General features: G+C 41.5%; 1 protein-coding gene across 2 annotated transcripts in view; it reads right to left on the minus strand.

Annotated features, from left to right (window-relative positions):
- The window catches only part of LOC129748402 (protein argonaute-2), a 98,088-nt gene that overhangs the window by 6,700 nt on the left and 78,858 nt on the right, over positions 1-12,530 (minus strand). For both annotated transcript variants that reach the window (XM_055743014.1, XM_055743013.1), the window contains exons 4-7: positions 10,861-11,476; positions 10,703-10,797; positions 10,415-10,637; positions 10,105-10,350 (exon numbers count right to left, since the gene is read on the minus strand). In XM_055743014.1, coding sequence (XP_055598989.1) covers positions 10,105-10,350; positions 10,415-10,637; positions 10,703-10,797; positions 10,861-11,476 — 1,180 coding nt within the window. The remainder of the gene's footprint in view (positions 1-10,104; positions 10,351-10,414; positions 10,638-10,702; positions 10,798-10,860; positions 11,477-12,530) is intronic.

The raw sequence follows: 12,530 nt of genomic DNA on the forward strand, positions 1-12,530 counted from the left end.
TACAATTGAAAGGATTTCTGAAGATCTTCGAATCAATGTCACCTCATTGAACAAAACACTGCGACAACTCTAAAGAGAAAGGACAGCTTCCAATATACCAACAAAAAGGCGATTGTAAACAGGTCAGAAGACACAGCAAACTGAATACCTTGAAAGCACCAATGGCCGCGCATTTAAGCTATGATGGATGTTATTTGTGCCGTACAAAAATTATGTTTTGTGCGATTCTGGAAAGAAAAGCACTGACATGTAGTAAAACTTACGTACTTTAAGTGTCGGTGTACCAATAGCCGCGCACGCATATGTTGCTTGTTCCAATCGCCGCTCACAAGTGTACCAATGGCCGCGCGCGTCTTAATTAGGGTTTCAACAGTAAATAAGGTATCCAAACAGTTTAAAATGTTGTTTACATGGCTCTCAGGCTTATGTGAATATTCTCAGGTAAGGCTTTTTGGATTCACACATCAAACACCGATTTGTTTCCATTGTTTGTGAAACTAGTCTGGTGTTGAGACGCCATTTTTACAGAGCATTATTTTGCCGGAAGATGTTTTGGAACAATGTTTTCGGTCCCGATTTCGATAAATCATCACACATTCGGCGAGCTGTCTGAAAATCCACGAAGAAATTGACCAACTACAACTAAACACATCCGAATTGCTATTTAACCTCAAATTTCCAACACTTTGTAGCCATTTTCATTAGATAATCGTTTCTTCTGATATTGTTTCTAAAAATTGTGTTATTTCAGCCGGTTATATGATGGAAAACATTGATTGGAAAGCTTTCCTGTGAATCTTATGCAACCTTTGTTAACTTTCGAAGAACTAATCTACGTTTAAGTGCTGATAAATACTAGAAGACTTTCCGTGCGCGGCAATAGAAACATTCAAAAATCAAGTGTACCAATGGCCGTGCACAACAAAATTGTCATTTTTTCCGCAACAGAACCTTCAAACTGTTCACTTTTTTTCATAATTGATTCATTATACAGCCACAAATAACTTACGTTCGAAAATTTTTGCCAAGGTGCTCTAACACAGAGAACCAGAGTTCGGGCTGGAGCCCCAACCGTGTGTAAAAATACCAACCGTGATTTCAAAATAAACGACGCCATTTTTGCAACTTAGCTAAGAGCCACCAGATGTCGTTACCGGTACTTTTATTTTTTCCATTTTTTCTACACGCTCAGACGAAAAATGCACTCAAAGCCAAATTTATTTTCAGTCACTCAATCAGGTATTAAAATAATTGTAAGGTTTTTCAGTTTTTGGCCTGTTTTTGTTTTTGTGGACATGAAATTCACTTTATCAAGACTTAATTGAATTTTTTTTTATAATTTAGAATAAATTTCGAGGATGAACACAAATTTTAAAATTCATTCAGTATTCTTTTTTCTTCCACAAAATTGTTATCTCGGTAGGATTGGTGAAAACTTGGCGCATGGTGTTATCGGATATCTGTAATTAGTACACACTAAGATTGAATTTTTGCGCTCAGGATAATGACTCTTTGAATCACAGGGAAGTTGGTCAATTTCGAATGGGAACCCTTCCGAATCTCGTGACGCTTCACAATTCCTTCATTACGGGATGAAATTCCTACGAGTGCACAGGAACTCGAACAATCGTCCAGAAATCGGGACAGCAATCGCCTGTATCACGTAAGGCTCATCTGTCATAGCGCGTTTTTTGTTGTGTTGTATCTTTCTGTCCTTCACTATCGTGTGCTGAGTGTACTGCAGCGATTATTTTCGACAGTCAGTTGTGAAAATTTTAAGTGCTGGTAATTTTCACCATCTTTCAACAGTCAGCATAGCTGTGTGAAAAATGTGTCAAAATTTAAGAAATTCCTCCAAACCGGAAGGTTCCGGTATTTAAAAAAAATAAGCTAATCAAGAAACCGACGACAAGGTCAGCGTATGTGGTCCGATCAAATAGCGGCACCTTTCATCAACAACAGCCCCAGAAATTAAAGTTGTAGTTGCGAATAACATGCGACCGGGACTAGGTTCCAGCGCAGTTAATAATATCAGTTTTGGAGAATCAGGCTGATTCGGACCTTTCCCCCCGCGTGTGATCTTGGCCAGCACCCCGGAATGCAAGGTATATGTCAGGCTCGCACGGCGCTTCGGTAAGCATGAGTGCCATCCGGCGTTTTATTAAAAATTTCAACAATTTTTTTACAGAGAAGGTGTTCCGCCTGTGTATTTTGTAGCGGTTATGAATGTGTGTCCACATTGGTAAATAAAACTTAAAAAATGAAAAAAAAGTTCGAACATTTGAAAATAAATTTCAATCTTTTCGTCAAGAAATTGTGTTCTTTTTTTCTAATATCGCATTGGGATAAATTTTAAAAATAAAAAATGGGAGGAAGGAAACCTAAATTGATGAAAAATCTCGGGAGAAAGCCTTTTCGAACTCACAGGAAAATTTAAACAGTCCTGCCAATTACAAGAAAACACGGATTCGAAGCTACAGGTGAATTTGACAGTTGTTTTCCTGAGCACTTTTTCTGTCCCGAGATTTGTCCTGTAATTTCAGCTGTTGAAAATACAGGAGAAAATCGTTCCGACCACAGGAGAAAAGATTAAGTGTGTATAATAGAAGGGGGGAATATTTGAAGAATTTATAAAATTTTGATATCAAGTTACTTTAAAATGCCTATTGCTATTCCCTTAAATTCTTAGGATTCTTAGGTGGCCGGGTAACCTCCATGCAATTACTTTGCCCTGTCTAAGAGGCTCAATTCGATATTAAGAAGCTATTCCAATTTTCGAATATTTTCGGAAGCAGGTACTAAAGTCCTATCCTGACAGAAATGACGCGATGTTTACATGCTAGAATTTCGCAATGTTCGAACGAAGATGGGTGGTGATACTTTCGATTAATTAGATTTGAAATGCTTCGTTATGAGTGAAATTTGATTAAAAAAAAATTGATCCTTTACAAAAAGTGGTGTTTATCCATTAGAGGGGTATCATAAATTAACACATCATACAGAAATCCTGCAGCAAATGTTTACTGAACTATTTTTGAAATTATAATTTATATTCAAACAGACACATAATTTAAATCTTATATGAACTTTCTCTTCAAACAACTAAATAATGTTTGCTTTTTTTCTCAAACAAATGAGGCATCATTGCCAAAAGAAAAAGATTTCGTTTAAAGCGCATATAATTCCTGCTGCAAATTTCATTATGTTTCTTTTTCTACACCCCAAAAAAAAGAAAATGAGTGTTGGTGCGACCTGGAAGCAAATTTTTGGTTATTTATGTTCTGAGTGTTCCAACTGTTGACAAAAAAAAATGGACAACAACAGCTGAGTCACTTAGCTAAGAGCCACTAGATGGTGCTGTTTTTAGGCCAATTTTAACGGTTTTAAAATGGCCGACGATTCAAATTCTTACACACGGATTCGACACATATTTGTTCGGGGCCCGTTCTCTGGTTCTCTGTGGCTCTAATTCTACACGAAAAACTGAATTACAAAAAGGGACCCGCATAGCTCACTTGCTTAGGACAACAGACAAAATGGCATCCGGCAAAAACGATGTTTGTTTTTATTTTTTCCTGACCTCAAAAAGCAGAATAAATTTATTTTTAGTTTGGCAAGTGAAAGATATGTGGCGGAATTCTCGGACTTGCATTGCCGAGCTTTCGCCTGAATAGATTTCAAACGAGAGAACAATAAAACAGTCTTACTTTGTCTTGTATGCTAAACGGTCGACTTTTAATTCGAGAATCAAATCCCCACATTGGTGACCCCGACGCGAAAAAAATATAAAATGTCGGATAACGAGCAGGAGGGGCAGCCACATCGTACGGCTTCGGTGGCTGTGAAATTACCAGAGTTTTGGCGTTCTGATCCTGCTATGTGGTTCGCACAAGCCGAGGCCCAATTTGCTTTAGCTAATGTTGTACGAGACCACACAAAGTTCTACCACATCGTGGCAAAAATTGATCAAAATGTTATATGCCATATATCCGATTTAGTGGCCCATCCTCCGGAGCACGATAAATATATCGCTGTTAAGGAACGGCTCATTTCCCGTTTCGAAGTTTCAGCCGAAGGGAAATTGGAGCAACTGCTTGGTTCCACTGATCTCGGTGACATGCGACCTACTCATTTGCTGGCCAGAATGAGGGAGTTAGCGGCTAACCTCAAAGTCACTGATGATTTGCTAAAGATGCTGTTCCTTCAAAGATTGCCGCCTCATGTGAAAGCTGTTCTCGTCATCAGTGATGGTGATATCGACAAAATAGCGGCAATGGCCGATAAAATGATGGAGAGCACACAAAACGTGTCAGCTATTGCGACAAGTTCTTCTTCATCAACGAAACAGGATGTGGCTTCTGTTAATGATTCGTCGCTTATGGATTTGCAAGAACAAATAACGTTGCTGTCGGCAGAAGTTCGACGTATGAAAACCCGTTCAGCATCTCGAAGCCGGTCAACTTCAAAATCTGACCGTGAATTATGTTGGTATCATAAAAAGTATGGTAATCGTGCCTCACGATGTCGTGACCCTTGTGAGTTTTCAAAAAACTAACATTTCGTTCACCTGAATCGGCGGAGGTGAGCGATTTTCGTAAAAGTCGCCGTCTTGTGATTTATGATCGTTCGAGTAAACACAAGTTTTTAATTGACACCGGATCAGACGTTTCTATTGTTCCCGCCTCGATGACGGATAAGCAGAATCCACCTACTGGCATACAGCTCCATGCAGCAAACGGTAGCGACATAAAAGTGTACGGCTCTAAATTCATCAACACAGATCTCGGTCTGCGACGCACGTTCTGTTGGAATTTTCTTACCGCCAACGTTAAAATGGCGATTATTGGTGCAGACTTTTTGGCTAACTTCGGACTTTTAGTCGATCTAAAAAACCATCGACTAATGGATGAAAAAACTGGACTCCAAGTGTGTGGTGCAATTACATCTGCTCTTGTTTTTGGTGTGACAACAGTTGGAGTCAATCATCCGTTTCGAGACCTTCTCCTGGAATTTCGTGAAATCACAGTGCCAAATTCAATGTTAAGCGAAACAAAACATAACGTGAAACATTTCATACAAACAAAAGGTCCGTCAGTGGCATTTAAAGTTCGTCGTTTATCTCCTGAAAAACTCGAAGCTGCTAAAGCTGAATTTAAGATCATGTGCGATCTTGGTATCGCCCGTCCTTCCAGCAGCAGCTGGGCGAGTCCCCTTCATTGTGTTCCGAAGAAAGATGGAAACTGGCGCTTTGTTGGCGATTATCGAGCGCTAAACAAGGTGACTATTCCCGACAGATATCCCGTTCCGCATATTCATGACCTTTTATATGCATTCAAGGGAAAGTCTGTTTTTACGACGCTGGATATGATTCGTGCTTATCATCAAATTCCTGTCAACGAAGAGGACATCGAAAAAACGGCAGTCATCACTCCTTTCGGGCTGTTTGAGTTCCCGCGTATGCAATTTGGCCTTTGCAATGCTGGGCAAACCTTCCAACGGTTCATGCACCAGCTGCTGGGGGATTTCGAGTTCGTAGTGGTCTATATCGACGATATTTGCATCGCATCGACATCGATGGAAGAACACCTGCTGCATGTGCGAAAAGTGTTTGAGCGCCTCAAAAGTTTTGGTTTGGTGATAAACACAGCTAAAAGTAAGTTTGCACAAACAAGCGTCGAATTTCTTGGTTATACCATCAGTAATGAAGGAGTGCTCCCTTTGCCAGAACGTGTTAGAGCTGTTAAAGAGTTCCCGGAACCGTCAACTGTGAAGGATTTACGTCGGTTTTTGGCACTATTGAATTGCTACAAGCGGTTCATTCCTCACGCCTCCGATGTGCAGTTGTCACTCCGTACTTTGATCCCAGGGAACAAGAAAAATGATACGAGAAAATTAGAGTGGACCGATCCGGCTCGATCAGCGTTTCTACAGTGTAAGCAATCATTGTCAGCTGCTACATTGTTACACTATCCAGATGCTAGGATGCCGCTCGCTCTCATGGTCGACGCTTCGAATACCGCTGTAGGAGCCGCGTTACAGCAATTGGATGGGTCATTGTGGAAGCCACTGGGTTTCTACTCGGAAAAGTTTTCTCGAACCCAGCAAAAGTATTCTACGTTTGGCCGCGAGTTGACAGCAGCAAAAAAGGCAGTACAATACTTCCGTTTTATGCTTGAAGGTAGGAAATTCATTATCTTCACTGACCACAAACCTCTCACGTACGCTATGAGCTCACACACTAATAGTCGTTTGCCTCATGAGCAAAGATATTTGGAGTATATTTCTTGTTTTACGACTGACATAAGACATATTAGCGGAAGTAATAATGTGGTAGCTGATGCTTTATCACGGGTTTCGACCATTTCAGCTCCTTCACCCCTCGATTATGAGCAAATAGCTTGTGATCAAGCTAATGATCCTGAACTGATAAAATTGCTTTCTGAAAAGACATCGCTGAAATTGCTGCTGCGACAAACCACCTTAGCGTCTAAACCAATCTATTGCGATGTGTCTGTCGATGGAAAGGTTCGACCATACGTTCCTGCACAACATCGAAGAAGTGTATTACTGTTCTTGCATGGCATAGCACACCCCGGAATTCGAGCGACTCGGAAACTTCTTTCGGATCGATTCGTTTGGAGTTCAATGAATAAAGATGTGAAGAATTTTGTAGAAAGTTGCTTGGCGTGCCAGAGGTCTAAAGTTCATCGCCATACTCGTGCAGCTTTGCAATCTTTTGATTTACCTAAAGTGCGTTTTCGACATATTCATGTGGATTTAGTTGGGCCGTTACCTCCATCTAATGGTCAACGCTACCTTCTCACCATCGTTGACAGGTTCACACGATGGCCCGAGGCTGTACCATTGGCGGATATGACCGCTGAAACTGTGGCACGCGCGCTTTGTTCATCTTGGATTTCTCGCTTTGGTGTGCCGGAGCGAATCACAACGGACCAAGGGAGACAGTTTGAATCGAAACTGTTTCGAGAGCTAGCAGGTATTAATGGTTTTCAACATGTCCGAACGACTGCATACCATCCACAAGCAAATGGCCTTGTCGAGCGTTTCCATAGGACATTAAAAGCAGCTATTATGGCAGTGGATGCAACGCACTGGGTCAACCGTCTTCCACTCATCTTACTTGGTTTACGTTCTGCCTACAGAGAAGATCTCGGCTGCTCCGTTGCAGATTTGGTTTACGGACAATCTTTAAGATTGCCTGGAGAATATTTTGAAAAAGTTCCCGAAATTTCTCAAGAAGATTTTGTAATCCAGTTTCGCAAAGTTATGCAGGATTTGAAACCACATGGACCTGCTCATCATTCCAAGCCTGCCGTTTTTGTTCAGCGAGATCTAGCTAAATGTTCTCACGTTTTCGTGAGGGTTGATTCGGTGAAACGGCCATTGCAGCGACCATACGAGGGCCCTTATCAAGTCCTAAACCGAGGTGACAAGTTCATGGATTTGTTAATCAACGGGAAGCGTCAACGAATTACGATAGATCGACTGAAGCCTGCAATTTTATGTGATGATAATATTAGTAATTACCCGTTAACTGATACTAAAACTAAAGTTACCCCATCCGGGCATAGAATTAGATTTCTGGTGTAACTGGGGGGAGTTATGTGGCGGAATTCTCGGACTTGCATTGCCGAGCTTTCGCCTGAATAGATTTCAAACGAGAGAACAATAAAACAGTCTTACTTTGTCTTGTATGCTAAACGGTCGACTTTTAATTCGAGAATCAAATCCCCACAGATACTTAGCGTAGGTATCAGAAAATGCGAAACATAGAAATTTTCGTCGTTGAATTTCGGAGAAAATAATGATTAAAGTTGAAAGTGCGCGGCCATTGGTACTGCGCGGCCATTGGTGCCTTCATGGTAACTCCCTGAATAATCGTCCGTTTGATGTGTCACATGTGCATCACCCATTTCAGAAGCCAAATGGATTGTTGGAAAGTCCGTTTTCGCTCAAGGTGTACCGCTGGATGCGCTTCAGGGTCACCGTTTCCAAAAATTTCCCAATGTACCGTGACCGGCTCTAATTCTGCGCAGTCCCAAACTCTGCGCATTTTCATATTCAAACTGAAATATTTCAAGATATGATGAACAAAATATCCATGAAACAAGCTGAATCTCTTCAGTTACTGTTTATCTTCAAAATGTGTCCAATTATTTGGAAATCTGATGAATTGTTCGCGAGAAATGGAATAAATCAAAATAAATGTAGGAAGCAAACGTTCAAAAATGGCTGCCGTTAGCAGTAGAGCTTAAGTGTTAGGAAAACAAAAAGATCAAATTAAACAGTGTTAAACAGAATTTTCTCATTGGAAATGCCTTTACGTGAAAGATAAAATCATTCTGAACATGACTGCCAAAAAAAATTGAGAAAAAATGGTTTTTCAAATCAAAACAATGATTTAAGCAATGCGCAGAATTTGACACCATTTGTTTACTTATGTTCTTAATGCGCAGAATGAAAAGCACCGGAGAGAACTGATGTTAAAGCTGCAAGGAATTGAACGCGGGGAGTTAGGAGACTATTTATTACAGTTTTCTAATAAGTTTTATGAAGATAGTGTATCCGTGCGATTGTTGGGAGTTTCTTAGGAATCCCTTCGAATCTACATGTTTGTTGACAAAAAAAAAATGAAAGTCTTGATTTGCGTTCTTTCTCGTGTTTGCGTGTTAATCGTTCAGATCCAACTGTACAGACTCATAGAGAAGCAGTTCCGGTGGGCCACAAAATCGCCCCAGCTGGGGGAACTACGCGAAGCTTCTCTCGGTTCATCCGCAGTAAGCCAAATGAAACAGCGCGTAGTTCCCCCAGCTGGGGCGATTTTGTGGCCCGCCGGAACTGCTTCTGTATGTCGGAATAGTCTGCACTGCACACCAACAAAACAAGTTAATTTGACCAGATCCGGGGAAGAACATGATCGGTCAACAAATATTTGGTAAGCGAGCTGCTGGAAAAAAACATCTGCTAGTAACATATAGCAAGTGTAAGAAAAAGTGAAAGAAAGTATCACAAAAGCTTCAAGGATTAAGGCTTGAATTGGCGCTTTTTAATAATTTGCAGTACTTTACTAAGCGTAAAACATGCTTTTTAATCCAATTTAATGAAATTAAATGTTGGTCTTACCAGTACGGAATGGTATATTGGTTTTACTTGGGTGCGCAGAATATGGGACATATGCGCAGAATTAGGAACAAATAGAAAATAGTGCGCAGAATAAGGGCCACTTGCATTTTTTTCGAATGTTGTGAATAATCCACATTTTTGCTCCAAAATCGAGTTCTCATTATTTTTGCCGTTAAGTTTGTTAGTTAGCCCAACTGTACACGAAATTTTGAGGAAATTCATTGAAAGGTAAATTATTTATAACTGAAAACATTTGAAAAATCCTTAACTGCGCAGAATTAGGGCCGTTCACGGTATACAGTAAACATATATCTACATGTCACCAAAAAGGACCTCCCAGTGGTTTTTCTGATTTAGCTCGTATCCTAAGTCGTTTCCACAGTTCACCAACAAACGGGAACCACGCCGTTACCATCATAGCGCTAAACATCGGTTTCCCAGTTGGTGTCATTCAAGGCTCAGTAAAAGAAGTCAGCTACTAACGCTACGACCAGGATGTCCTCAAATGCCATCCGGTTAAAGTTGATTTGAATTACTTTCAAGCCCTTGATAGTTACGCTGAAGCGGGTCACCTTGGATTGGAACTTACATGGTCCCCAGTTCAAATAAGAAACTTCATTGGCTATAAGCAGCTTTAGCCGCGTCATTGTCGGCACAAGCTTTCTCAAGAATCGACCTCGACCAAACGACTTATGGCTAATGGTCGTTGGCGTTGTAGCAGCAATTTGGAGTCCTGTGTCCAGTTTTTTGGAGTATCCTCTTTCGATGGTGATAAGTGTCCTGTTCTTCGCCGTTGGACTATTGTTGTCCTCGCTTCAAATTTTGCCGTTATCTCGTCTAGGTTTTTGAGACGGATGTTCAACCAATAGCATAGGGCATCTTTATAATCCGAAAAGTTGGCTCGGCTTAGACCAGCCCCCAATGATACTTTGTTGATCCAAAATACCCCACCCAACTTACCGATCCGGAGCCGATCGAGCGGTCGCTTTGATCATGGTGGACGTCTGCATATCGGTCAGCTTCTTGATGCACCTCTGCCCGGCCACGATGTTGCACACCTCCAACGGCAGGTAGGTGTGCTTGTGCTCCTGGCCGACCTGCAGACACGGCAGATGCGGATAGCGCAGCTTCATCTTATACTTATCGAGGAAGTATTTGGCCACGGTACACTCGACGGTTTGCCCGTTCTCCAGCTGTAGAGGGAAGCTGAAATGGGTTTGGAAAGGTGATTAGATGTTTTTATTGACCGAGGTAATAGTAAGTGACTTACGATTGCATTTGTGCTGGTCGGCGGGTGACGTTACAGACCCGATACTTTCGACGCATGGTGCCGCAGTGAGTTATTTCTATCTTGAGACCCTTGATTTCCTTGGTGAACTTAACCCGCTGCGAGTCGGTGAGGGGTTTGCGCTGCTCGTTGATGTCCCTAATGTCGAGCACCTCGCACATGAACTCGATCACCGGCTGGGCCTTGTAGAAGGCGGTGGCCGACACTTGAGGGATAGAGTGAAGTGTGTTAAATGTGAGGACGGAAGCTCGCAAGGAAAGTTGTACTAACCATCGATATTAAGCATCATTTTCCATTGAGAAGGCCGAACGCTTTGATGGAAACCAAACCAAACTTCACGACCACCTCCGAGAGGATGATAATAACTGAAAATGGAAATTGATACATCAATAAATTACGAACAAGTTGTTAAGAGTTATAAAACTCACCCATCCGGAGAGCTGAAGAAAGATCGTCCAACGGGCGTGTAAGTCATGCTGGGTAAGTGTCGCATCACCACGTCCAGAGCAAGGATCGCATCGTAGGGGATCTGCCGGGTGCGACCTTCCAATGCTTCTTCAAGATTGAACAACGAAACCTGAGCCACCCACTTGATGGTGACACGGAACACTCGATCTTTGCCTTCTCCCGGCAGGGTTACCTCCAGTTCAACCCGATCGTTTCCAATCGGCAGAGGATCTCTGGTGTACAGATTGTTCCGGCCATCGAACACAGGCTTGAGTGCGCCGAACATTTTACTGTAGGCGTGGACCATGGTTTCGATGATCTCCCGGTTGACCTTGCGCGGACACTTGTCCGGTTGGATGTTGATATCGTAATGGTGAACGAAGCCACGGGGCATCGTGATCTGGAAATGGTTGGCACGCAGCACGATCGGCCTTCCCTCGCGGCCGAGATTTGGCCGTCGTGGGCAGGTGAACACGGGTAGATCCGGTGGGGCGGGCGGTGTGGCCGGAACCACCCCCAGGGCGGACGTCTGCACATTCTGGGCCCCGGACGTGGTCGAAACGGGGGTCGGGTTAACTGTGGCACCGGCTGGAGGAGCTGATTTAAGTTATTTTTTGGGGTTTTCAAGCGTGGTATCGCGTTGAAATGGGTAATTAGAAAAAATAACGATTAGAATCTTTTTTTTTGAAAGAGATTTTTACATCTCTAGACTTATTGCTAGGGACAAAACTCCTGAAATTGACAATATTAGTTAGATATTGCTAGTCTCACTATGTACATTCTGTAGGAACATCTTACGTTTTTAACGTATCGCTGAACCTGCTGATAAATTTCTTCTGAAGAGAAAAAAAACCCTGCCCCTGAGAGAAAAGATCTGTTCTAACCTCCTCTAATTGTCTGCTGATTTCATGTGAGTATTATGAGGCGATGAGAAATAATAACATGTTTTATTGATACGCTTAATAAATAAAAAAAAAAACAAAATGGGGATGATAGATGATTTCATGTTCAGAAAGTTTTTTACACAACTGTTAAGTGATACAAACTTAAACTTATGATAATCACATTCCTAAATTAGAACGATCTTTAGGCTTAGAATCTAAGTCGGTGCATGGTAATGTGTGAGAATCAAGCAAATCAATTGGATGAATGAAAAGACGATAAATAATAGTGAGTGATTAGTTACACAGTTGTCTAAAAAAGAATGATATAGCATTGATGATTGATACGTAAATGTCTAATCATAACTTATGTACATCAGAATAAAAGAATATAATGATCCATGGATTAAAATATTATGGGTTGAGTTATTTGATAATCACACTTGATCGACTGTCGAACAACAACAAGGACTCTCTTATACTCGTAAACAACCCTCGGTTGATAATCGAATCAATCCAAGGGCCAAAACACACGCACTCTTTCGATTTGACCAAATGAAACCTCTCAAGGAAAGGGCATATTTCATGCCGAAAACATGAAATCAAAAACTGAACTTAGAGAAATAACAAATAAAATGAAACACTCAACGTTCTGAAGAAAAGCTATTTCTGTTGAATTGAGTTGCATGAATGAACTTGTAATATCAAAAATGGTAGATACTACACCAAGCTCACATGGGAAAAACAACATGAAGAGCGATTTCTATTTT

The sequence above is a fragment of the Uranotaenia lowii genome, chromosome 2 (genome assembly GCF_029784155.1).
Source record: "Uranotaenia lowii strain MFRU-FL chromosome 2, ASM2978415v1, whole genome shotgun sequence".
Lineage (NCBI taxonomy): Eukaryota > Metazoa > Arthropoda > Insecta > Diptera > Culicidae > Uranotaenia > Uranotaenia lowii.